We start from the raw sequence: 27,450 nt of genomic DNA, 5'->3' as shown, positions 1-27,450 counted from the left end.
GATAGGAATGAGAACTATAAGAAGGCAAGTATTTGCCAAAGGTCATAGAACTTGTTAGTGGCACTGTAGAACCAAGGGCATTTGATTTTCATTAAAGATGCTTCTATTATGACATCACTTAAGCATGAAAATCATGAAACAATTAGATCCACTCTGTAAGTATTCCACTTTCATTTTGTGTGAAGGAAACTATTGAAGGGGATTCTGATCACGGGGATAGAATGGAAACTGTGGTACTGTAGTGAGCCAGAAAAGCCAACAACTAAGAGGATCACAAGGCAGGAGGCAGGCCAGTCCTGTTCCCTGGGCAGCAAGGCAAAAGCAAAAGGCCACAGTTGGCTCATGAGTTGTGACATGTGAAAGTCAGTGGGAATAAAGAAAGTTTGATAAACTGAGGAAAAACTGGATTTTGGGTCTCACAACTTCCACATTGACACTCACTGGGAGGCCTACATGGTTACTGCAAAACAGTAACCTAAATAGAAAAGCTAGAAAAGTAATCTCTCTCTTTCATCTTTTCCCCCTACTATTTTCAAATTAAATAAAATCACTAAATTTACTGCTAGTCTCACAATCACAATCTTGCAATTTGGATGATCTATTCTAGTCTGCAGGATCCCATAAAAATCTGTATTCCCTATCTGTTATAGCTATGGTTCTGCAGAAAAATAATTGTTTTACCATGAATCCAATTTCTGTCCTGGAAATAAAAAAACAATTGTCCATGAACCAAAATCTGTGATAAAAGGTCCTACTATGATTAGAACAGCTCAGTAGGGCCACTTTTATGCTTAATATACTTAATATGCTTGTATACATTCTACCATTTTTTAAAAATGGAGGGATGGGAAAAAAAAGCAATTATGGGTTCCTGCCCCAATGGCTACAATTCTATCTTTAGAAATGCATTCAGTAGAATAACCAAAACAAATCTGGGCTATTTTGGGGTCATTCATATATTAGAGACAACTTAATTAATAAGATTAGTCATTACCTAAAGAAGAGGAACACATATTTCAAATTGGTAAAAGAAATAGTTCAATCTAAAATTACTAAATAACAGCATGGGGGGGCTTGATATACCTAGGAGGCAGAAATGAGATAGATGGAGAAAGTTAAGTGTGGAAGGGGATAAGAAATAAACACAATAAGTTCAGAAAAAACTGGAAAGCCTTCTATGAACTGATGCAAAATGAAGTGAGTAGAACCAGGAGAACATGTACCCAATAACATAACTATAGTATTAATGATCAACTGTAAAGGATTTAATTATCATTAGTAAAACAAGATCCCAAGATAACCCCAAGGGACTTATAAAAAATGTTAACCAAAGTCAAAGAAGGAACTGTCGGAATCTGAGTTCAGATCAAAGCATGCCATTCTTCATGTTACGTCTTTCAGGAGTTTATATGGTATGTATGAAATGTGTCTTTTGCCACAACATGGGGGAATATCCCAGTATGTATTGCATGAAAGCACTGATATAACTTTTATAAAAGATCAATTAACACATCAGGAAGGAGGGTGTGTGAAGGAAGTCATTGAGTGGATTAGGTCATGAGGATAGAATTGCAGCTGGAAAAAGGCAAGAATAGAGTCAAGAGATCATGAAACAGGGGGCATAGCAAATGGCCCCTGCTCTGTACCTTGGGGGGCCCAGGCAAAATAGAAAGTCACATTTGGATCCCAAGATGGGATGTGTGAGATTTAATGGGAATAGAAAATTTTTGATAAATTGAGGCAAGAGAGAACTTCATTCTCTTCTCTTCCATGTTTGTTGCTGGCTGAACCTCCCTGTGAACATGACTAAGGGTCCTAATGGAGGTCACAAAATAGCAAGCTAAACAAAGCAGCAAGGAAAGTAACCTACATCTCTCTCTCCTATTTTTTCTTCTTTTTCCCCTACTACTTTTGATTTAATAAAATTATTAATTTATGCAGTGTCATAATTTTTCCTCTTACAAGGGAAGGGAGAGAATCAAAATCACAAAAAGACAGAAAGCAATTGTAAAAAATAAATTGTTTCTACATATATCTGAAAAAAAAAGGAAAGGAATCAAAAAAGTGTGTGGGGGTAGGTATGGAAAGAAAAAGGAAGTAAAAGTATGTCACTTAAATTTCTAGAATACTCAGTTATTTGACTCTTTTTACCCAAAGGGAATGTTTTTGCCTGGTCAATATAAATAGAACTTTAATTTCCATACAACTAGCATATGTCACAAAGCACAAAACTAGAGAGTAAAGGGTTAAAAAAAAAACCCTACTTATAAACTTACACTACATTGCAGCAAAAAGAACCCAAAGCTGGGAGCCAAGAAACTTGGGTTCTAGTCTTAACTCTGTCATTACCTTTTCACATGATCTTCATTGAGCAAATAATTTCCCCTTGCTGGACCTCATCTGCAAAATAAGTATGCTACACTGGATGATTTCTAAGGTCCCTTCCCTCCCCTTCCAGCTCTGAGAGTCTGTGATTCGTCCGATTTGTAGTTATCCTATCAATGAAGTGTGAACTTACATGAATGGAGGTGTTGCTTCCACTTGGCTGCTGATCTCTCCTTTCCTTCCAGGCTGCAAAGATCTCTGTTCTCCACCTGAGCGGGAATGGGAGAGATCAGGCTGTACCCCAACCAGGGGAAGTTCAGAGGCCTAGTGTGTCCCACATGGCATGTTGTCCCAGAAATTATACCCTTGTTCAAGAAAACAAAATTAAGTACATTTTGCTTTAAAAATTTTTTCCTAGTTGTGTTTAAAAATGCAGTACATTTCTTTGTGATGAATATAGGTCATATTCTGTGTTTCATCAAAAAAGAAATCACTACCACAAAAAATCACAATGCAAAACAAAGGCATCTAAGCCCCAGCTTCTGGCCCAAGTTATTTCAAGTATTATTTAATATTTTATATTCCTGAATAATGAAAGAAACTACATGATCTTTATTTTTAGCTATTTATTTTTTTAAAACTTTACCTTTTGTCTTAGAATCAATACTGTGTAATGGTTCCAAGGCAGAAAACTGGTAAGGTATCCCTTACCGTGGGGGTTAAGTGACTTGCCATGGGTCACACAGCTGGGAAGTGTCTGAGGCCAGATTTGAACCTAGGACCTCCCGTCTCTACACCTGGCTCTCAATCCACTGAGCTACCTAGCTGCCCTCTGATCTTTATAATTCCTTGAAGCAGGATGTTAACTTTATGCAGTGTTTTAATAGTTCATTATAATTCAATATAATTCTCATTTAAACAAAATGACTCAAGATAGTATAGAAACAACACAATAAAGGCAAAGCTTAACTAACTCCCTTTGTATTGGGATAACAGTGATTCAGGTAACATACAAAATAAACTGGGTAATCCTTTTATGAATATACATACATATCACTGATGTATATACCATCCATACTGGTAAAATGAAATCTATATGAAAAGGAAAAACATTTGTATGTAAATACTGAAAAATAGCACAGGTCAAATGCTACATTCTGAATTTCTCATGTTTAATTAAGGAGATAAGTACAGCTCAATCTGAGATCAAGAGGGCATATGCTATTTTTTCTAAGTATAGAATCCTCTAAAATCTAAAAATTCCTACAGATGAATGTATTTTTCTATAATCACTCCAACTGAGGTTACAAGATTGATGTGTGACATCAGAGTTAGCAAACATATTCTTATATTGTCGGAGAATCATAGAATCTGAGAGTTGACTAATGAATAAATTGTCTTTCACAAGACCAATTCAATGGAACAAATATTTATGAAGCACCTACAATAGCTCTGCCTCTGCTATCACAAGGCTACTTCAAGTGACCCAAGATATACTAGTACCACAAAGCAACCCCCTTCCATTATTATAAATTAAGACTCATAGTGAAACAAATTTTACCTCCCTTTAAGCTCTAGGACTGTATATAAAATAAATCTGTCCTCTCTTCCCAAGGAAGGTTCTAAAGTTACTTGTGGACATCTACCATGCCCCACCCCTTTTCCCAAGAGGATTCAGGGAATATATATGTATATGATCACTACTCTCACATATTTAACAAGTAGTTAGTTTGTTTTCTCTCCTTTAGAGATGGAGGAAGTTTTATAGTACATTAGTTCTTGAATAGACAATATTTTTCAAAGGGAAGAAGCAAGCTATACAAAGGGAGGAAGAAAGCTATTTTATATACTATCCATCAGAAAGGAATAGTTTACCTTAATTGTTCACTTACTAAAGAAACTATAAGTTGTTCCTGCTGGCCAAGTAAGATAGGTCTATTGCAAAAAAAGGACAAACTCTGGAAATAATTCAGGGTTTTTCTTTTTGCTGTCTTACGCTAAGACAGTGAGATATTTCCTTATAGGCCCCCAAGCAACAATGCGAACAGGACAATAATTTCTTAAAGCCTTAAACACTCAAGCTAACTCAAGTTAATTGACTTGCTCAGGGTATAAGGTTAGATTTGAATCTAGGACCTCCTGTCTCAGATCTGGCTCTTTATCACCTAAGCTACCAAGTTGCCCACAATCACTCCTTAAAAAACATGACCCAGGAAAATCCAAGCATGAACTATCTTCTGGGAGGCCCAGTTCTCATGGATCTCATTCTGGCACTGTAAAGTTTCCTGATCCAGTGAAAAAAGAAAGGTTGTGATTTATAAAGTTTAAAATATTCCCAGCACAGTACTACCTCTTCCCCATACATCACCCCACCCCAAAAAGCAGTCCTTGTTGCTTTTCTTTCAGGATGTCAAATATTCTGGTGAGATAGAGTATTGTAGAACCCTCTTGTCCATAGCTTCCTTTTCCATAGGGGTCTCTTGTGTTGTCATTTTCACTTTTTAAAAAAGGATACCTCTTCCTCTGGTCCCCCTTAGATGAGAGGCACCAGGGCATTGAGCTGAGAGGCAGGAGCAGGGAGAGTACATATATATTAGGTAAGCAAGTATTCACATTTATATCTGGGATTTCAGTCATCCATGGTAGATCTTGGAACATATCCCCTACAATACAGGGGCTCTACTGAATTATCCTTTAAACCTGATATTCAGCATACTACTAGCTTTGTACTATTGCTGCTTGAGTGGGTTCCACAATACTCTCCCTCAAATATCTGCTAACAGTAGAAAAAGAACTTAACTTTGACATCAGAGGACATTGGTTTACATCCCATCTCTGTCATTCATTAATGGCATTTGTTAAACTTTGTGACCTTGGGCATCTGTCAAACTTTTTAAACCTAAATTTCCACATCTTGAAAATGAGGGAGTTGGTCTCAATGATCTTTATGGTCCTCTCTGGCTACAGATACATGGCACCCTAGTTTAAATAGCCACAACGGGTGAGGGTTTTTTTCTAATAGCTTACCTTATCTAAGGAAGATATAATTGTCATTGAATCTTGCAAATGAAGGCTAGAACCTGATTCCTAAGTATAGAAGCATGGCAGTCTCTGTCTTCAAGCCTAACCCAGATTAACTTCCCTCCTTCCATCCTGATCCCAAGAGAAAAAAAAGGCATTAGGCTCAGAAGAAAAAAACAAACCTGCCTTGGTTACTCATTTCTGGATCTGCCTTATACAAGTGATTTTTCTATGAAATTACCTAGTCATGAGGCCAGAAGTACACAGAGCCTTTCTCTTGTTACTTAAAACATGCTACTTCCTATATATTTCCAACAAAAACTAGTAGCCAGAGTTAGAAAGAGAAAACTCCATTTAAAATCACACTAGACAAGATAAAATATATGGGAATCTATCTGTTCAGACAAACACAGGAATTATATGAACACAACTAGAAAACACCTTTCCCACAAATAAAACTAGATCTAAACAACTGGAAAAACATTAATTGATCATGGATAAGGGATAATATAATGAAAATGACAATCCTACTTAAATTAATTTACTTACTCAGGGCCATACCTATCAAAACTACCAAAAAACTATTTTTAGAGACTTAGAAAAAATAATAATAAAATTCATATGGAAGAACAAAAGAACAATATCATCAAAGGAATTAATGGGAAAAAAAGTGTGAAGGATGGTGGCCTAGCAGTACCAGATCTTAAAATGGACTATAAAGCAGTGGTCATCAAAACAATCTGGTACTAGCTAAGAAATAGAAGGTTAGAACAATGGAATAGAGTGGAGGTAAATAAACTCAGCAATCTTATGCTCAATAAATCCCAGCTTTGGGGATAAAAACCCACTATTTGACAAAAACTGCTGGGAAAATTGGAAAATAACAGGGCAAAAATTAGGTTTGGATCACTATCTCACATCTTATACCAAGATAAGTTCAAAATGGACATATGATTTAAACATAAAGAGTGATATTGTCAGTAAATCAGGTGAACATGGAATAGTATGCCTGTCAGATCTATGGGGAAAGAAAGCATTTAAGACCAACTAAGAAATAGAGAACAGTACAAGATAGAAAATGAATAATTTTGATTATATGCAACCAAAATTAGAAGGGAAGTGACAAACTGGGGAAAAACTTTTATAACAAAATTCTCTGACAAAGGTCTAATTTCTCAAATCTACAAAGAACTAAGACAAATTTATAAGAAATCAAATAATTCCCCATTTGACAAATGGACAAGGGATATGAATAGGCAGTTTTCAGATATAGAAATCAAAACCATCAATAATCATATAAAAATGTTCTAAATCCCTCCTGATTAGAGAAATGCAAATCAAAACAACTATGAGGTACCACTTAAAGCTAACAGATTGGCCAATATGACAGTAAAAGAAAATAATAAATGCTGGAGGGGATGTGGCAAAATTGGGACACTAATGCATTGCTGGTGGAATTGTGAAGTGATCCAACATTCTGGAAGGCAATTTAGAATTATGCACAAAGGGCTTTACAAGAATGCATGCCCATTGATCTAGCAATACCACTACTAGGTTTGTATCCCAAAGAGGTTTTTTTAAAAAAGGGAAATGATCTGTTTGTACAAAAATATTTATAGTTGCACTTTTTGTGGTGGCAAAAATATTGGAAAATGAGGGGATGTTCCTCAGTTGGGGAATGGATAAACAAACTGGTATATGATGGTGATGGAATACTATTGTACTATAAAGAATGATAAACTGCTTGATTTCTATAAGAACTGGAAAGACCTCCATGAACTGAGTAAAATAAGTAGAACACTGTACACAGTAACTGAAGCAATGTGGGAAAATTAAATGTAATTGACTTTGCTAATAAAGACAATGCAGAGATCCAAGACAACTTTGAGAGACTTATGAGAAAGAATGCTATTCACAGCTAGAGAAAAAACTGTGGGAGTAGAAATGCAGAAGAAAAACATATGATTTATCACTTATTTATATGAGTATATTATTTGAAGTTTTAGTTTTAAAAGATTACTATATTACAAAAAAGAATAATATAGAAATAGGATTTGAGTGATAATATATGTATAACCAAGTGAAATTGCTTGTCAAATCCAGGAGCAGGGAGGAAAAAAAGGGAGATAGCAAGAATCATGTAACCACGGAAAAATTTAAAAAAGAAAAAAACTTGCTTACTACCACCTTTGGAATTCATTTATACTAACTTGACAGATTTATCTTCTTCCAATCTCTAAAGTAGAAAGTCCCTAGGAAAAGCCAGTAGGCCAAGGAACTTTTTTCAAAAATTTAAGAAATCTTGTCTCAATGTAAGCCTACAATGTCTTTCATCAATGAGACATGCATTAAGATCTGGCATGGGCTTAATGAAGTAGAAGGAGGAGAATCGAGCTAAAAGGAACCTTAAGAGTTTATTTTTATAGAATAGGAATGAAAAACAAAAAGAAGCGACTAGGGGTTGGAAGGGCTCGACAGTTTCATTTTTTAATGTGTATTTTCTATGTAGCATATGCCTATTTTAAAAGGCAAGAGAGGAAAAATAAGCCTTCAGATTTGTTATTTCATCAATGAGAAAACTTCCAGGCTACCAGTGAAAATGAACCAATTTCCAATCACATATAGTATTAACAAAATTGCCTTGAGAAGGGAGAGTTTAAGTGATTTGTACATAATCTTACAATGATTATGTGTCAAAAGCAGGATCTGATTACAAAGTCAGCCCTCTAACCACAATTCAACTCTACCTTAACTGAATACAATATAAAACTTGATGGCACAACTATTAAAACGGGAATAAGTTGCTAATCTTCCCTTCAAAAAAAATTAAAAAACAGTAGGGGTGGAGTCACGATGGAGGCTTAGTAGCAGGGAAAGCTGAAATTGCTTTGAGTATTGTTCCAAACCAATCTTTAAAAAGCACTTTGAAACAATAGAAGTCAAAATCCAACAATAGGACAGATTGAGGGGGCTCTCCCACTGAACATGACTTGAAAGGTAGGCAGAAAGACTTGATTTTTCATGGGATAAGGAGGAACCAGAAGCAAAATTGCACACAGAGGAGTGCTGGCCAACCACCCCCAACCTACTGGACCAGATTTCAAACCTAGGCCTAGGCCAACAACAGGATCCAGGTTACACCAACAAAAGAGCACTGAAGATGTGGGTCTGACCCTTGGAGTACCAAGACCTGGCACTAGCCTGCAGGGAAGTCCAGAAGTTCATTGCACTTAGCCCTTTCAAGCCTTCTCTGCTGTGGTTAGCCCAAAGGCAAAAATATCTCAAAGTGCTAAACCCTGTAAGCCAGAAGAGACGAAATCAGCAAGCAGCTTTCAGAATTCCTAGTCCATAGGCAAAAAAAAGGCTGGGAAAATAAGCCAAAAGCAGAAGAAACATTTAGCCTTTGAAAATTTCTATGGGGACAAAAAGCAAAGAACAAAACAAATATAGGATGATGAAATGTAAGCAACCACATGCAAAACTTGACCAAAAAGAAAAAAACAGGAACTGATCTCAAGCTCTGGAAGAATTCAAAAATAAAATAAGACAGGTTGAAGAAAAATGGGAAAAAAGAAAGTAATGCAAAAAAAAGTAAGAGTTTAAAAAGCAAAATTTGTCAATTGGAAAAGAGGCAAAAAAAATATCTAAGGAAGAAAAAAAGGAAGCAACATCACTTGGCAAATGATTTCATCAACTTACGATAACAATACAAAGGCATGAATAAATCTAAGGCCATTTTAAATAAAATTTAAACAATTTTAAACCAACATGTCAGAAAATGCTATCAAACTGAGCATCATTCCAAATGCTTATATATCTAAGAGGTAAGGTATTTAGGAATTATATTAGGAAGAAAAATTCTCACACGACCTCAACAACAGTTAAAGAAGCTAGCCTGACCAAACTCAAAGGATGGAAAGTAAACAGGAGAAAAGTAAGGGTAAAAGGAAAAGAGAGGCAAAGAAAAGCAACTGAGGAGTAGGCCCTAACTAACTAAGAAGATCTTACCCTTAGGGCACACTACCTGAGAGGGTTCTGAAGGTTCAGTGAACCTATAAAGGATATCAGGGAGTCATGACTGAGTCTTCAAAGCCAAAAAAATTTTTTTTTTCTATAGAACTCCCAGAACAACTGGCAGCTCATTTAAAATAAGACACTTTTCTCACAGAACTTTGTCTATATAGCAAGTACACTGAAATAAAGATCCAACTAGAATAGTTTATTAAAATTACATCACCTAGCAATTTGAAACTATGCCCAAAGGGCTTTAAAAGACTACCTGCCCTTTGAGAGATCATAGGGGAAAAGACTTGTACAAAAATATTTATAGCTGCGCTCTTTGTGGTGGCAAAAAACTGGACGATGAAGGGATGTCCTTCACTTGGGGAATGGCTGAACAAATTGTGGTATCTGTTGGTGATGGAATACTATTGTGCTCAAAGGAATAACAAAGTGGACCTTCCTGACCTTCAGGAATTGATGCAGAGTGAAAGGAGCAGAACCAGAAGAACTTTATACACAGAGACTGATAAACTGTGGTAAAATCTAATGTAATGGACTTCTCTACTAGCAGCAATGCAATGATCCAGGACAATTCTGAGGGACTTATGAGAAAGAACACTATATTTGGAGGAAGAACTGTGAAGTAGAAACATAGAAGAAAAACAACTGCTTGATCACATGGGTTGACGGGGATATGACTGGGAATGTAGACTCTCAATGATCACCCCAGTGCAATATCAATAATATGGAAATAGGTCTTGATCAATGACACATGTAAAACCCATGGTGGGGGAAGGGAGGAGAACATGAATCATGTAACCATGGAAAAATACTATAAATTAATTAATTAAAAATTTTCAATTACGAAAAATTACACCACCCCCATCATAGAACTTTTGTTTTCTCTTACTTGTGGAGAAACTATGACATGTGTACAGCAATAAGATAACTCCTGTATTATTCTCCATCTTTATAGCATCCAAAAGAATACTAGAAGGATAAGACGATCATTTCTACAAAGAGTTTATATAATCTCATAGGAAATGCTACAAGAAGGACTAATAACAAATATGTACCTCACTGTCTAATAAGCACATATAAAACACATGCCAGTCTGGGAAGCACTTACTTGGCAGCAGAAATGTTTCCTGTGGGATTAACAGAGGATTTCTCAATGAAAAATTTAATATATTTGTGGAAGGGCAAAGCAGAGGCAACAGAAAGTTCCAGAGCTTAATAAATTATTTATCAAAATAATTTACTTGACTAAATTAAACTAAATCACATATCCAAAAATTGGATATTATCCAGGATTTCAATCTCTTACATTCACATAGGTGAAATAGTATGTCCATTTTACTGCAGAGTTAACTGATAAGAGGTGCAAACAGGAAGTAGAGAAGAACAGACTAGAATTCTAGCCTCTTGCTTCAACTGCAATTTCAACAGGCCAAAGCCAGCTGCCTGGCAGTGCCCTGGTAATAGGCAAAAAAACTAATATATGCTTTCTACTGCTATTAGAAAAAAAAAGGAACTCAGTAAGAATTGGCTATCAGGAACCCTCCATTAACCAATATGGCACCCAGATACTTACATAAGGAACTAGAGGTAATCCGCTTTCTGGTAAGCCCATCTTGACTGGCCTTTTCAGAGGCTAAAGAACCTCTAGTCTGGACATGCCTCTTCACTGAATTCTCCTCAGGTTCTGGTGTCTTCTCTATTCCATGGAAATATTTCATGTGATAGTGCAGAAGTTTAGCTTTGCGGAAGAATTTTAAACAATCCACAAATGTGCATCTAAATTTGTGGTCGAGGTCAATAGTAGGAAATTTTGAAGTAACAAATTCATCTCTCTTAATAGCATTTGTTGCTGCAAAAATAAAAAACAAAGATTCCTGTTGGTTATCATTAATTTATTAATTAGCATCTGAAAGACAAAACACAAAAGGACAAGAATACAAAAAATAGCATTGGATGTGTAAAACTTGGCAGGCCTAGCTATGAAACAACAAATCAGCTTTCTTTGACCACTGTTCCAAAGGAGACCTTCAGTCAGATGTCTTCCAGATGTACTGGAAGACTGGGTATTTTAATTCAGATTAAGCTAACAGATTTCTACAAATCACCCACAATTTCATTGGGAAATCTGAGAGGAAAGAATGAGGGAAGAGAGAAAAGAATACTGGCTATGAGGATGGAAGAACTAAAGAGAAGCAGAACCTATATTTACTACTTAGTAACTTTTACCTTTTGTCTTAGAATCTATATAAAGTATTGATTCCAAGGCAGAAAAGTAGTAAGGGCAAGGCAACTGGAGTTAAGTGACAAGCCCAGGGTGCATAGCTAGGAAGTGTCTGGGACCAGATTTGAACCCAAGACATTCTATATCCAGTTCTGGTTCTCTAGCCACCGAGTGACCTGACTGCCTCGCTATATTTATTTCATAATGATGTTCTAGGCCAAGAGTTCTTGGTGTGGGATGGATTTGACAGCACTTTAGTAGATTACTTAAAAAGTTTGCAAACTAAATAACTTCAAAAAGTTAAAGTAAAAATTAGTTTAAAAAGTTAAAGAAGAGTTAAATAAAACTTAAATTTTGTCACTGAGTTTTTAAAATTATAGAATTACATAGGAAAAGGAAAAATAAATTGAATTAGGAACTATAGTAGAATAGAGATAATGAACACTTCTCTGGAAGCAAATTATTTGAATGCTACTGTTTCTGTATTACAGTGAAATGATCTGGCATTACCAAGCTAACAGCAAAAATGCTTCAGCAGATATATACAAAAAAAGGGCTCAAATTTTCAAGAATGTAAATGTAAGGCTATAAATGTTGGTAACAAATTAATGTAAAATACTGGGAAGAATTCATAAAATGTAAAAACTTTGTTTTGCACAATAGCGCTTTCTAAAAAAGAGAAAGCATCTTCTACATGTTAAGTATTCTAGACATATCTTAGCAAAGAATAAGCAGAACTGGCTTTTTAGTAACAATGTGAGAGGTGGGAAGGGAAGGAATAAGCATTTATATAGTGCTATTAATTACAAGGCACTATGCTAGGCACTTTTGACAAATATTATTTTATTTGAGACTCACAATAGCTCTAGATGGTAGGTGCTATCATTATCCCCATTTTACAACTCAGTAAAGAGAGGAAACCAAAGGTTAAGTGATTATATACCCAGAAAGGAAGTCACACAACTAATAAGCATCTGAGACTATACTATCAACTGCACCCCAGCCCTACCTCACCCTACCTATTTTAAAAGCAAAGATTTCCATTTTTTTAAAAACAAGTGAGTTCAGTTAAGTTTCTGACAATTGCAATACTTCCTTTTCCTTCCTTCCCTCCCTTACTTTCCATCTTAGAATCAATACTATGTATTCCTTCCAAGGCAGAAGAGTGGCAAAGGCTAGGCAATGGAGGTTAAGCAACTTGCCAATGGTTACACAGAGAGGAAGTATCTGAGGAAAGATTTGAATCTAGGATCTCTTGTCTCTAAGGCCTAGCTCTTAATCCACTGAATCACCCAGATGACCACCCAATACTTCCTTTTCTAAAAACAAATGCATTAAAATTACAAGTTCTCCATTTAATCCTCATTTTGAATAATTTTGCTTCTAAATGGTTCAAAGCTAACACTATATCACATGTGAAGGATATAATTATAATTTAAAATTGAAAGCTTTTCTTTAAAAAGTTTCACATTATGTCAGACATTGATTTAGAAGGCAAAATCTAAGAGAAGAATACCTAGGAACTGTTTTCCATATTTCTCCCCAGCTAAAGAGCAATTCACACCAAATCAAACACAGAGATAAGAGGGGAAAGGTGGCACAAGTATATGTTTTTTTCCAAAAACAAAAAAGTTACAAAATATAAACCGTAGTTTGAAATGTTTATCTAGCAAATCGACTATTTATAGGAATAAGAGCAATGCTACACACAGCAGAAGTTATAGTAGAGCCACAACAGGACTCTCAGAACTTACTAGTTCTGTCTTACTAGTATTCATTAATGACCTGAACAGGATGTGAATAAAACCCAAAGTCACAAAGAAACTGTTGTGATATTTTTTTATCCCCAAACCTTTTTTTTTCTGTCTTGGTAACAATTCTAAGACAGAAGGGCAAGAGCTAGGCAAACAGGGTTATATGACTTGCATAGGGTCACATAGCTAGGAAATGTTAGAGGTCACACTTGAATCCAGATCCTCCTGATTCCTGGCCTGATGCTCCAATGACTGTGCCTCCTAGCTGCCAGACTTTATCCCAGTACCCAAACATGCTATAGCAATAAATACATTAAAAGGCAGAGAATAATCTTGTAATGTTCAAATTGTTTATAATTCACCCTCACAAGGGAAAAACAGGAAGGCTCAATACATGTTCTAAGTAAGGGAATTCAACAAGAGAGACTAATCTACAAAGTGCTAAAAGAATGTACAAATTAACATAAACAAGATATGTAAGAAGAAAGGAAAGTGAATAAAAGACTAATTTCATCTTAAGGTATACTAAACCTTTTATTAATATCATATCTTGCCAGCAGTAACTTGACTATTAAAATATATATTGGAGGGAATGGGAACAACTTAGGTATCTCAGTGGATAGAGCACCAGATCCTACAATCAGAAGGACAGGGGTTCAAATCTATCTTCGGACACTTCATAGCTGTGTGACCCTAGACAAATTACTTAACCTCAACTAGCCTTTTTGCCTTGGAATCAATAGTTAGCACTCATTCTAAAAATGGAAGGCAAGGGTTTAAAAAGATTCTAATAAAGTAAAATCAATTCTGGCGATGAGCTATTCCTTTACTGTCCAGTCTAAGGAAATAATAGTAATAAAAACAAGGAAAATCTAAGATTAAGGCTCCCTGAAAAAAAGAGGTGTAAAGTTCAGAAGAAAAATATAATCATTAGGAAAAAAATTTACACTATTGCTTTCTAATAAAAATTAAAATATTTAAATACAACATTGCTTTGGAAAAAGACCTAAAAATAAACAAGAAGAAATATATAGACAAACTAAAATAAACATTGTAGTTTAAGCAACCCTCTCCTGTCCCAACAGCATGTCTCCAAGCACTAGAGAGGGTGTTATATTGGAAGAAGAACAAGATTTTTCAGTTCTGGAAACAGGGTCCTATAATATGTAAGGGCTGAACATTACAGAGAACCTGTGTTATGACCAAATATTCAAGTCATGAGAATGCTTAAATTGAGGGCCTACTATTACTTGATTTTACTATTAAATAAATAGCAGGATACTCCAGTTCCCACCTCTGGGGCATACACAGTTAGCTGTCACATGACTGTGACATTTGAAGTCGATGGTAATATCCTCATTAAGTCTCCTTCACACACTGTACACTACAGCAACATAGCCTACTTGTTATTCTCATTTCACCACATTCCATCTCCTACCTCCAGGCTTTAGGCTGTCCCTTGAACTAACAAACTATCCCTCCTCACTTCTAATTCTTGGAACACCTAGACTCCTTAAAGAAATATTCTACTCTAGCAGGCATTCCAGGACAATGTCCCTTCTTAGTACCATCCCCCCAAAAAATATTGCTTTACTTTTCTTTTTTTATTCCCTTAAATATACATGTACATTGTTTCCACATGTGTTGTTTCCACACAGGATTATAGCCTCTTTCTAGACAAGATGGCTGTTTTGGTCTTTGTGTCACTTCCTAGAAAGTGTTGGGTACACAAGAGTCACTTAATAAATGCTTGCTGATAAATTTAATACTTACCACAAACAAGCAAAAATTTGTAGGTAAAAAAAATAAAGTAAAATTAGCACTTCTAAACTAAACCAGAAGTTGGGTATGCACTGAAAATAAGTGGCCATGGAAGTAAGACTTTTTATCTTAAATTGGGAGAGGTTGTCATTGCCTATCAACAAACCAAAAAAGTACAAGCAATGGAAAAAGCACTGATTCAAGGCTCCAAGGAAATGCTCCTGTGGGTTCTCCTGCCCAAAAGTTGCCAACTTTCCCCTCAACAAGAATTTTAAAATGGTAGTGCTTAAAAAATAAAATGTCCTAATTCGTGAATTCAGAGATTCTGTTTTTAGAAATATGTTCCAAGAAGAATAAAGATAAACAAAAATCATCCCATACACACAAAAATAGTCATAGCAATAATTTTATAGTAGCAAAGAACTGAAAACTAAGAAGTCCATTACTTGGAGAAAGAGCTAAAAAATAATGTGTTAAAAAACAATGTATTGGAGCAGCTAGGTAGCTCAGTGGATAGAGTGAGGCCTAGAGATGGGAGGTTCAACTCTGGTCTCAGATGCTTCCTAGCTATGTGACCCTGGACAAGCTATTTAATCCCTGTTGCCTAGCCTTTAACACTCTTCTGCCTTTTGAATACAAGATGGAAGGTAAGAGTTAAAAAAAAAATCAGCATTGCTAAAGCAGATTAAACCATATCAACCCCTCTACTTGAAAAGTTTCAGTGGCTCCCCACACACACAGTCTTTAGGATTAAAGGTAAACTATTCCGTTTGGCATTGTGAATTTCAAAACTACTCAACCCTGTTCAAACCATTCTTAGAGGATGGGATTTGGCTATTTCCTGATCAATAACAATAGAGATACTTGGAATGACAGAATCAGGTCTTGGAAACTACAATCTCCACCCTACTCAGGATTTAGGAAGGGCTGCAGCAAAGCTCAAGATTTAATTATTTGAGAATATGACCTTCAACAGACATGTGTGCAAAGGGGACAGACCTCTGGGCGGTCCTGGGTTAAGCTAGAGCCACCATTGGCACAGGGGACACACAGGAAGTGAGGTTGAGGACAGCTGAGGAGTCTGGGGACTTCCTGTGTGGAGGAAAGGAGGTTATTGGAGCCTGGTGCTTGGGTGGAGGCCCTGAGACTGTTTCTCCATTTTGGTCACATGAGTGATAGGGACTGATCTCTTTTCTTTGCCTCGGCTATCAAAGGCCTTGGGCCTTTGGCCCAGCCTAAGCAGAGGGGGTATTTAAGTCCTATTTCCTTCTCTCCCCTTTCTCTCCCCTTTCTCTCTCTCTCTCTCTCTCTCTCTCTCTCTCTCTCTCTCTCTCTCTCTCTCTCTCTCTCTCTCTCTCTCTCTCTAATACCTTTCTTCCTCCTGTTAGTAATTTAAAAATTCCATAAAAGGTTGACTGCTGACTTGAGTTTTCATTTAGGAATTACACAGCTGAATTCCTTGGCGACCTTAAATTAATATATATCAGTCTTTTAATGTGATTTCCATATCACAACATTTAAAGCCCTTTCCAGTCTAGCTCGAGCTGATATACATTACTCTCCCTTATAGGCTCTATGCTCCAGTCAAACTGTCCTACTTACTGTTCCCCACAACAAACATTCTATATCCAGCCTCCATGTCATACCGTCTGTTTCCAATTTCTGGCATGTTCTTTCTTACCTCCTCACCTCTACCTCTGGGAAACTCCCTTCAAGGCTTAGTTCATTTGTTACATTCTAAAAAAAGTCCTTTTCTCGTTTCTCCAGTTAACCCCTCCTTCACACACATTTTTTTATTTTGTGTATATCCTAGGAACACATTGTATCCCCCAATAGCAGAAAAGCCCCTTAAAAGCAGGGGCTGTCTCATTGTTGTATTTATATTCCCAGTCTCTAGTGACAAGAACAGTGATGGTGAACCTATGAGACATGCCAAAAAGGGCACACAGAACCCTCTCTGTGGGTACCCCTGAAGTTGCCAACCAAAGTTCGCAACTAGAAAGCCAGAAGAATTTGGAGCACAGCTGTTCCACTCACCCTCTCCATGTGCCCAAGGACATTTCTCACATCATCTACCCCTCTGCCCAGCAGTTTAACGGGAGCACTTTCTCCCTTCCCTATTTGTGATAGGTAAGGGGGGGGGGGGGGGAAGGGGCCAAGGTGGGTGTGTGTAATGGGAGCAGGGTATGGCACTGGAGGGGTGGGACAGGGCCAGCACTCCACCTCTAAAAGGTTTGCCATCAGTGGCCTAGAACATTGTAGGCATTTATTACATGCTTACTGATTGATTTAACATCCAATCTAGCCCCCTCCAATTTATAAATGAAGGAACTGAATCCCAAAAGTTAAAAAGACCCATCTAGTGTTATAATGGGAGGCTTCAAACCAATCAAAGGGAGGCTTCAAACCCCAAATCTGATTCCAAATCCAATGCACCATACTGACTCAACTTAATAAGCAATGGGAATAAGCCAATCTTTTCAAGCAGTTTTATATAGCAGCTATAAAGATCTAAAGAATGTATTAAGAACAAGAAGCCTATGATCGTTAAAATTTGTTACACTAAAAAAAAACTCAAAATTTGATTTTTTTGTTAAAAAAATATATATATTTATATATACATTTCAGCTTTATTGTATATATAAAACATAAATTCCAAATGAAGAGTTACACTTATTATTTGAAATTAAACTTTAGAGGAAAAAAATAGAATTGCCCCACATATACTAATTCAACATTATAAAAATGCTATTACATTTGGCACTATTTTTTAGTTTTAAATGACAATTATATTAATTGTAAATGATAATTATATTAAATAATTTTGTAACCTAGTCTTACAGTATTATAAATGCAAAATGAGATTTACATTTTAACTTGATCACTGAATATCTAGTATATGCCAGCTATGTTGTTATAAGAAGCTTTCAGTATATACTCACTGGTTTCTTTTTAGCCTGTTATTCCCCAGTTGTAGGATCATAACTAAATAAGGCCTTCTCCTATTTTCTAGTGTCCTTCTCAAAAAGGTCACTTGAGTACTCCCTATACCAGCAAACTAGACAATCTATATCAATAACTCAATCAGATTTATTTAAACTATACACCTATGTTCATATGTCCACTGACAGTCAATCAATATTTATTAGGCACCTACTAAGCAGCTAGATTGCACAGTGGATAGATTGCTGGGCCCAGTTAGAAGACCTGAAATCAAATTGAGTCCCAGATACTGGGATTTTTTTTCCCCTTCAATTTTGTTAATTGGTATACTGAAAATGAAAAAGTACAAAGGAGTCAAACACAAAAAAAAACCACATACAGCCTCTCAAATACTCAACAAAATATATTTTCTATCCCAACAGATGTGAATTAAGTCATACTATACAACTTCAAAAAAATACCAGCCTTACATTTTATTAAGTACTCTGATAAATACTGTGAAGTGAGGCAAAATTTACATGCCTTTTGATCAATATCTTGGTTTTCTACAATAGAATAGGAAAGAAGCATGTAGCTACTTTTTCCCATGTTGGAAATCTTATTTTTTTTAAAGTACATACATGTTTTTTTTTCTTTTAATGCAGAAGATTAACTTTGATCATCTAAAAGCACCTAAGGATATGAGAGTGCTAAGCTAATTGATTTCTGAATAGCATTGAGTGCATCAGCATGAAAACCTGCTTATTCACTTTAGCCTGTGCTTCACAATATATGTACTGTACTATACTGAAAATTTTATAACTACAATTTAAATAATAAAAAATAAAAACACAAAGCAACTGCAACTATGTTTGTGCATAGCACATTGCTTGTTCTAAAGGAAAGCATATGAGCATCTCAGTTTATACACACCCTGGGCAAGTTGCTTTACCCTGTTTGCCTCGGTTTCCTCATCAGTCAAATGAACTGGAAAAGTAAATGGAAAACCACTCTAGTATCTATGCCAAGAAAAACCCCAAATGGAGTAATGACTGAAATGACCAAATAACAAAAATGTGCCAGGCACTATGCCAAGTAACAAAGAAAAGTAAAAAGATAGTCCCTACAACCTAATGGTGAAGATGACAAGCAAACTACTATTAAAAACAAGTTATATACTGGATAAATTAGAAATAATCAACAGGGGGATGGCTCTAAAATTAAGGACTGGTAAAGATTCCTACAAAATTTTAGAATTTCAACTAGGACTTGAAGGAAGGCAGGGAAAGCAGGAGATGGAGAAGAAGAGAGGAAAGCAGAAGAGGGAGAGGGAGAGAAGGAAAGGGAAAGAGAGGAAGACAGAGGCAGGTAAAAAAAAGAGAGAGTGAGAGGGAGAAACAGTCAGAGAGAAGGAGACAGAGACAGAGAGAGTAGAAGAGACAGATGGAAAGAGAAAGAAACATATTAAATGCATGAGGGGTCACTAATTAAAATAACTAGAATCAGAAGAGCTTAGATTGCAATAAAAAATTCCAAAAGTCAAAAATATTTCTCACAAGACTCTTTCCATCAATCCCAAAAGTTACAGCCAAAGGTATCTCAGGAATTCAGTTCATAGTTAGATTCTAGATAAACTCTAAAGTAGAAATGGATGCACTACTACATATTTTCCCTTTAATTCCTCCATTGAAGTAATATTAACTATCACAGTCTATATCCCTATTGGGTTCTGCTAGAAAAGCGAGTTGCCCTTTAGGTTTTGGGATTTTATGTTATTTTCAAGATATGCTCAAATTTATATTATGAACAATTTTTCTTTCTACTTCAACTTTTATAATCTTCACAAAGACAAAATTAATAATGCTTCATCCAATTACTTTTAGAATAGTCAAAATTTGGGAGAAGGAAGGGCTTAGAGAGAAGGAAATATTTTGGTTTTATAGTCAAATGAAATTTTATAAGTGCATTAGCCCATGAATTGCAATCACTATTTGAAAGCAAACCCCATCACATGCAAACTATATATTGCTTTAAATATACTACATGAAAAGAGAAAATTCATTATTAGTAGTTAAACATAATATGTTTAACAAAGCAAAGAAATATGTATGTACTATTAGAAAATAACCAGGGGCAGCTAGGTGCTAAGTAGATTGAGAGCCAGGCCCAGAGACAGAAGGTACTAGGTTCAAATCTGGCCTCAAGACACTTCCTGGCTGTGTGACCCTAGGCAAGTCACTTGACCCCCTCATTGCCTAACACTTACCACTCTTCTGCCTTGGAACCAATACCTAGTATTGATTCTAAGACAGAAGGTAAAGGTTTAAAAAAAAAAAAGATAACCATGAGAAAACTCTTAACAGTAATTCATTACAAATAAAAGATAATCAAGTATTATAATTTGTTAGGCCTGAATCGGAACCTGTTACAGCAGAAATCTCTTTCAATTCAGCAAGTGGAGAGGCTAGTTCACTGTCTACAGCTTTGTCTTCCATTGAATCACAATTCAAATCAAACACTGCAGTCTTCAATTCATCCACAAAGGACCGGTTTCTTAGTTCAGATGAGCTTTTATCAGATCGGACAGAAGATTCTAACTGACCTAAAAGAAAAAAACAGAAGCTTGGCAACAATACATTTGCCAGTCAAAAAACTACACAAAAATTATGGAATACAGTTGCACAATAGAACATGATAAAGACAGTCAGGTACTTTCTACTAAGGATTAACTTTCACAATATGCATTAAGTTGTTAAATACCAAAGCTAAATTAAGTAACAAAATTAACAAAGAAGGAGCCAACTAAGGCAAGAAATAGTTCTTGAGGAGAAAATTGTAAAAGAAAAAAGAATAGTAAATACAATCTAGGTTTGCTTTACAGTGGCAGAATCACATCAATAGTGTATATCTAAAACAAATTTCTTAAAGTCTTGCCATAAAGGCAGTGAAACTTGAATATAATATTTGGAAAATCCATGTAATCATTATTAACACACTGAAGAATTTGATTTCAAGGGGACAATTGGGTGGCTCAATGGAGGCATTGAGATGGGAGGTCCTGGGTTCAAATCTAACCTCAGACACTTCCTAGCTGTGTGACCCTAGTCAAGTCACTTTATCCCCATTGCTTAACCGTTACCACTCTTCTGCCTTGGAACCAAAACACAGTATTGATTTTAAAGAGGAAAGGTAAGAGTTAAAAAAAATTTTTTTTTAATTTCAAAAAGACCTCATTTGTTTAAGGCATACATAAAGGTGTGGTTTTTTTGGAGTGGGGGGGAGGGTTCTTTTATTTTTTAAGCCCTTACCTTCTGTCTTCAGATACTTAATATTAGTTTCAAGGCAAAAGATCAACAAGTGCCAGGCAACTGAGATTAAAAGACATGGCCAAGGCCACACAGATAGGAAGTGTCTGAGGTCTGATTTGAAACCAGGACCTCAGTTTCCAAGCCTGGCTCTTTATCCACTGGGCCACTTCGGTGCTCCTACATAAAGGTTTGTAGGATAATAAATTTGTAATAAACTTGTAAAATTCCTTGATTTATACATATCAGCCACCAGAAGAACAACAAACTAGAGAACAGACAGGTACTTACGTACCTTCTTCCAGTTCCTTGGCAAGAGGCAGAGTATCTTCTGAAGGAGCAGTATCAATCACATTGGATATGACCAAGTCTGCATCTAGGATCTCATGGCTTCCACTATTAGAAAGCCTTGATGATCGTCTCCTGGTCAAGTCTTTGTCATTGTTTTCTGGGTAGGCTTTTGACTTTTCCTGAGCTAAAATCCATTAATAGAGTTGTAGTCAATTGTGATTAAAAAAAACACCTAAGCTAAGAGTGACTTTCTAGGCTGGATTAACTGCTGCTTAAGCATATCATAGAAAGACCTTTGGAATCTTGTTCCAGTACATAAAACATTTTCCCACTTTATACCTTTTAAAAGGATGTGGTCTTCTTCCTAAAGAAAAATTTTACTTATATAAAGATTTTGTTGACTGAAAATACATGTATTGAGGGTCATTCACAAATCCTAGATATTAAGGTTTATTTGGAGACTCTAACAGTCTAAAATTCTATTTCCAATTTTCAAAGTCAATAATATGGTTTATACAGAATTTTGCTCAGAATGAGACACTAAACCAACTGATGTCATTAAATTTATATCATGGTATGATCAAAATCAAATGTACTGTCCTTTATATACAAATGATACTACTAACCCTGCCTCAAAATATCATATGGCTAAATATGTTATTCTAACATCAATTAAGGATTTGCATTAGCCTAGTCCCATATTCTATTATGGAATACCTTCAAATGTGCAAGACAACTGAGTAATTTAAAATAAAGTTATGAGTTTAGCTTCATCAAAACCATGTTCTAAACAACAAAGCTAAAGATTCTCTTTCTACTACACACACAAAATACTCACATGAATTTTTTTCAAGCTTGGGGCGCTTTAATCGGATTTCAGCTCCTTTTGATATTTTCCGTCGTCTTAATTCCAATGTTATTGGTTGCAAAGTTTGAGAATTTGGTTCTAAAAATGCAATGCAATTTTGTAAAAAAAGAAAGGAAAAACCAATGTCTTACTGAGCCAACTTAATAGATATATTTAAGGGCATACATCTCATTATGAAAATTACCTTAAAATCAGCTAACTTGATTGATCTCACTAAAGCAAATCCAAATTTTCTTGTTCCTTCAATGTCACCTCTTATAAAGGTAAGAGCTATCAATCATGTTATTCTTAGAAGAGTTGCTGATACATTACAGATGCCCATTTAAAGCAGCATATATTTTCCATTGCTCTTTTACATTTTACTCTCACAATAGACCTTTCAACTCATTCTTCAATACCCCAATTCACATTCATATTCCTTAGAGTCTTTGAGTTCAAACATGTCAAAAAAACAATTTCCTTTAAAGCATCAAAAATGCTGTAACAACTAGCTAAATTAATATCTGACAATGTAATTTTTTTAAAACCACTTTATCTATCTCTTAGTATCATAGATCTTTAACTGGAATGACCCCCACTTGGAGGCTATTGAGTCCAAACTCTTCATTTACAGAAGTAGAATTTGGAGTCTGTTCTAACAGAATTTAACCTAATACCATGTGTATATTGGATCAGAGAATACTGTTATACAGAATGGACTGTTCTGAAAAGGACCTTAACAATCATCTACTTGACCCTATCATTTTACAGAAAAAGAAAACTGAGGTCCAAGAAGTTCACACACAAGTGTATCTGTAACTCAAAACCAGATTTCCCCAAGTTGTTTTGATATCCTTTCTGCTATAGCATATTATCTTCTGTCTAGGAATACAGAGAGACAATCTTAAGGACTAATTAAATATTATACTGTTCAAAAATCCTCCAAAACTGCTCCTGGATTTCAAAGTTTATGTTATTCCCCTATTTGAGCTCTAGTATATCTTTTTTCCCCCTAGCAATTCTATAAATACCCCTCTTTCAATGTGGTCCTATTGTATTTACAATGTTTTTAATTAATTTTGAAACTTCCTTGCTGAATACTCAAGATAAATTTCCTTTTAGCAGTTTAAGTTACTCAAATGTGCACCAGCAAAAAGTATATGTGTTTGCTGAAATATTTTATGTCAACATGACAGTTTCTTCTGCATAACACTGAAGTTCCCAATGAAATTGTGCATGTGACCTAGAAAAAAATCTACTGATCTGTGGATATCACTGCTGAAAGACAGCAGTACAACTCTATTTGCATGTTTATATTCACAGAATCATCATCTGGACATAACACAATATCTTTTCCAAGTCAGTATTAATTGTTCTGTAGTTGCCACAACTGCATTTCACCCATAACAATGGAAGCACTTCCTGTAGAAAAAGTCATTTTGGCTTTTCTGCATCCATACACATGCTCTTCAGAACTCACCAGATTGAGGTATGGAAGGGGGTCGGCCTCGTTTTCTTTTAGGTTCCCTTAAGTTCTCTTGTGTATTCTTCACAATATCATTCTCAGGCTTCTTGTCTGCCTGAGTCTCCCCAGAATATTCTCTATCATTTTCCGAAATATTCTCCTTGTCCTCTTTCTCGTTCTTCAGCAGACCTTTTTCAGACCCTTTCCCTTTGTCAGGACTGACTAGCTTTCCTTCTTTGTCAGGCTGTCTGGCTCTTTTTTCAGCCTTCAAAGTTTTGTCATCTTTGTCTTTCTTAGCATGAGCAGGCACTTTTCTCTGCTCTTTAAACTTCTCTTGGTTTTCAGGAGATGAGAAGTTTTCATTATCTTTTTCTTTAGGTCTGGCATTGCCCACAATACTCTAAAATAAGCAAAAGCAGTGAGAAATTTTTGCAATTACTTACACTTTTAAAATGGAAGGTTTTCACAAAGGTTAAAAGACAAATAAATATAAGAGAATATTTGTTTTATCTCCATCTAATCTGGCATGGTTTAAAAGAACCATTTGAATACTGTTTTTAAAATACTTTCAAGGCTTAACAAAACTTGGCCATAATTCTATATTTCTGAATGGGTTTGGTGATTCTCCAATTCTATAAAGCATTTACTATCTTATGCAGAAATTGCTAATCATTACAAGTAGTATGCAAATCTATACTCATGATTTTTAGAAGATGATAGAAAGCCATTTAAAAATATACATATAATATGACAAACCCAAAGATCCCAGCTTTTGGGACAAAAATCCACTATTTCATAAAAACTGCTGGAAAAATTGGAGGACAGTGGGAAAGATTAGGTTAAAATCAACATCTCACACCCTACACCAAGATAAATTCAAAATGGGTGAATGACTTGAACATAAAGAAGGAAACTATAAGAAAATTAGGTGACCACAGAATAGTATACATGTCAGACCTTTGGGAAGGGAAAGATTTTAAAACCAAGCAAGACTTAGAAAGAGTCACAAAATGCAAAATAAATAATTTGGAATACATCAAATTAAAAAGTTTTTGTACAAACAAAACCAATGTAACTAAAATCAGAAGGGAAGCAACAAATTGGGAAACAATCCTCATAGAAACCTCTGACAAAGGTTTAATTACTCAAATTTACAAAGAGCTAAATCAATTGTACAAAAAGCCAAGCCATTCTCCAATTGATAAATGGGCAAGGGACATGAACAGGCAGTTCTCAGCCAAAGAAATCAAAACTATTAATAAGCACATGAAAAAGTGCTCTATATCTCTTATAATCAGAGAGATGCAAATCAAAGCAACTCTGAGGTATCAACTCACACCTAGCAGATTGGCTAAGATGACAGCTATGGAAAGTAATGAATGCTGGAGGGGATGCGGCAAAGTAGGGACACTAATTCATTGCTGGTAGAGTTGTGAATTGATCCAACCATTCTGGAGGGCAATTTGGAACTATGCCCAAAGAGCGATAAAAGATTGTCTGCCCTTTGATACAGCCATAGCACTGCTGGGTTTGTACCCCAAAGAGATAATAAGGAAAAAAACTTGTACAAGAATATTCATAGCTGCGCTCTTTGTGGTGGCCAAAAATTGGAAAATGAGGGGATGCCCTTCAATTGGGGAATGGCTGAACAAATTGTGGTATATGTTAGTGATGGAATATTATTGTGCTCAAAGGAATAATAAAGTGGAGGAATTCCATGGAGACTTGAACAACCTCCAGGAAGTGATGCAGAGCAAGAGGAGCAGAACAAGGAAAACATTGTACACAGAGACTGATACACTGTGGTACAATCAAAGGTAATGGACTTCTCCATTAGGGTCAATGCAATGTCCCTGAACAATCTGCAGGGATCTAAAAAACACTATCCACAAGCAAAGGATAAACTGTGGGAGTGAAAACACCGATGAAAAGCAACTGCTTGACTACAGGGGGGAAGGGGATAGGACTGAGGAGAGACTCTAAATGAACACTCTAGTGCAAATACCAACAACATGGAAATGGGTTCGAATCAAGAACACGTGATACCCAGTGGAATCATGCGTTGGCTATGGGAGAGGGGGGGGGGGTAGAGGAAAAGAAAATGATCTTTGTTTCCAATGAATAATGTTTGGAAATGACCAAATAAAATAATGTTTAAAAATATATATATATACACACATATAGCACACAATCTCTTCTTTGGACCTTTTGATGTGTGTAAGGTGATGCACAGGAAAGTGACTTTTAGCAAGTGTGACAAGGAAATCACTTGAAAAGACTGATATATAGATATATATTAATTTAAGATCGCCAAGGAATTCAGCTATGTAATTCCTTAATGAAAACTCAAGTCAGCAGTCAACCTTTTATGGAGTTAATTACAAACAGGAGGAAGAAAGGGGAGGGAGGGAGGGAGGGAGGGAGGGAGGGAGAGAGAGAGAGAGAGAGAGAGAGAGAGAGAGAGAGAGAGAGAGAGAGAGAGAGAGAGAGAGAGAGAGAGAGAGAAGGGAATAGGGCTTAAATACCCCCTCTGTTTAGGCTGGGCCAAAAGGCCCAAGCCCTTAGATAGCTGAGGCAAAGAAAAGAGATCAGTCCCTATCACTCACATGACCAAAATGGAGAAACAGTCTCAGGGGCCTCCACCTCCAGCTTCCTTCAGAGCAAGCTTCCCAGAGCACAACCTCTCAGAGCAAAACCTCTCCAACCAACCTCCTCTAGTCCTCAGACCCCGATATCTTTAAGGAAACCATCCAAGTTCCCTCCCCTCAGTTCTCACATCTACCAATCACTGTCCATGTCTTCCCTGTGCCAATGGTGACTCTAGCTTAACCCAGGACCGCCCAGAGGTCTGTGGCTCTGCACATGTCTGTTGAAGGTCATATTCTCAAATAATTAAATCTTGATCCTTTGCTGTAGCCCTTCCTAAATCCTGTTACCCTGAGCAGGGTGGAGATTGGAAGTTCCAAGGCCTGGTTCTGTCATTCCAAGTATCTCTATTGTATCAATTCTAAAATCAATCATGACTCAAAGAACTTCCTGTTCTATGCTTAAGCATAGGTCAAAGCCCTATCCATTGTTCAGCAAAAGGTTTCTGTACTAAAGTAATCTTAAGTAGGGAGGAGAAGGACCCTCCCATGCCAAAGGGGGGTTCACATTCCAATAGACTATCAGTAGGAAGTTTTTCAAGTATGAAATTTCCCAATGGTGAAATTTCCAACATTTATAAGTCTAAGAAATTTTAAGGTTTACACAAGTAAAAGATGAATGCTTTAATTGGCCATCACTATTCTCTGGTCCAAGCTCCTTTGCTGGGAAAGAGTCTGTGAAACATGGTGGTCATGCTTAGACTAAGGGCCTTTTTTACGTGTCCTAGATAATTCTCATCTTTGCTTTTCAGGAGCAGATGGTTACTACCTCTCAGGTATATCTATCTAACTTATAATACAAGCAACAAACAATAAAACCTCCTGAACCCACAGTCTCTGAACCTTCAAATCACAAGATGCTTTCTCTAA

General features: G+C 36.1%; 1 protein-coding gene across 5 annotated transcripts in view; it reads right to left on the bottom strand.

Annotated features, from left to right (window-relative positions):
- Positions 1-27,450, bottom strand: part of PHF20 (PHD finger protein 20) — a 149,332-nt gene that overhangs the window by 60,047 nt on the left and 61,835 nt on the right. For 3 of the 5 annotated variants that reach the window (XM_056811793.1, XM_056811792.1, XM_056811794.1), the window contains 6 exons: positions 23,951-24,335; positions 22,462-22,569; positions 21,628-21,807; positions 20,450-20,629; positions 10,943-11,218; positions 2,519-2,594 (listed from right to left, as the gene is read on the bottom strand). In XM_056811793.1, the coding sequence (XP_056667771.1) occupies positions 2,519-2,594; positions 10,943-11,218; positions 20,450-20,629; positions 21,628-21,807; positions 22,462-22,569; positions 23,951-24,335 (1,205 nt within the window). The remainder of the gene's footprint in view (positions 1-2,518; positions 2,595-10,942; positions 11,219-20,449; positions 20,630-21,627; positions 21,808-22,461; positions 22,570-23,950; positions 24,336-27,450) is intronic. The other 2 variants (XM_056811795.1, XM_056811796.1) reach the window with 1 other exon arrangement.

Source organism: Monodelphis domestica, chromosome 1 (assembly GCF_027887165.1).
Source record: "Monodelphis domestica isolate mMonDom1 chromosome 1, mMonDom1.pri, whole genome shotgun sequence".
NCBI classification, from domain to species: domain Eukaryota; kingdom Metazoa; phylum Chordata; class Mammalia; order Didelphimorphia; family Didelphidae; genus Monodelphis; species Monodelphis domestica.
The sequence above is the reverse complement of the archived record's forward strand: the minus strand, read 5'-3'. Positions and strand labels throughout refer to the sequence as shown.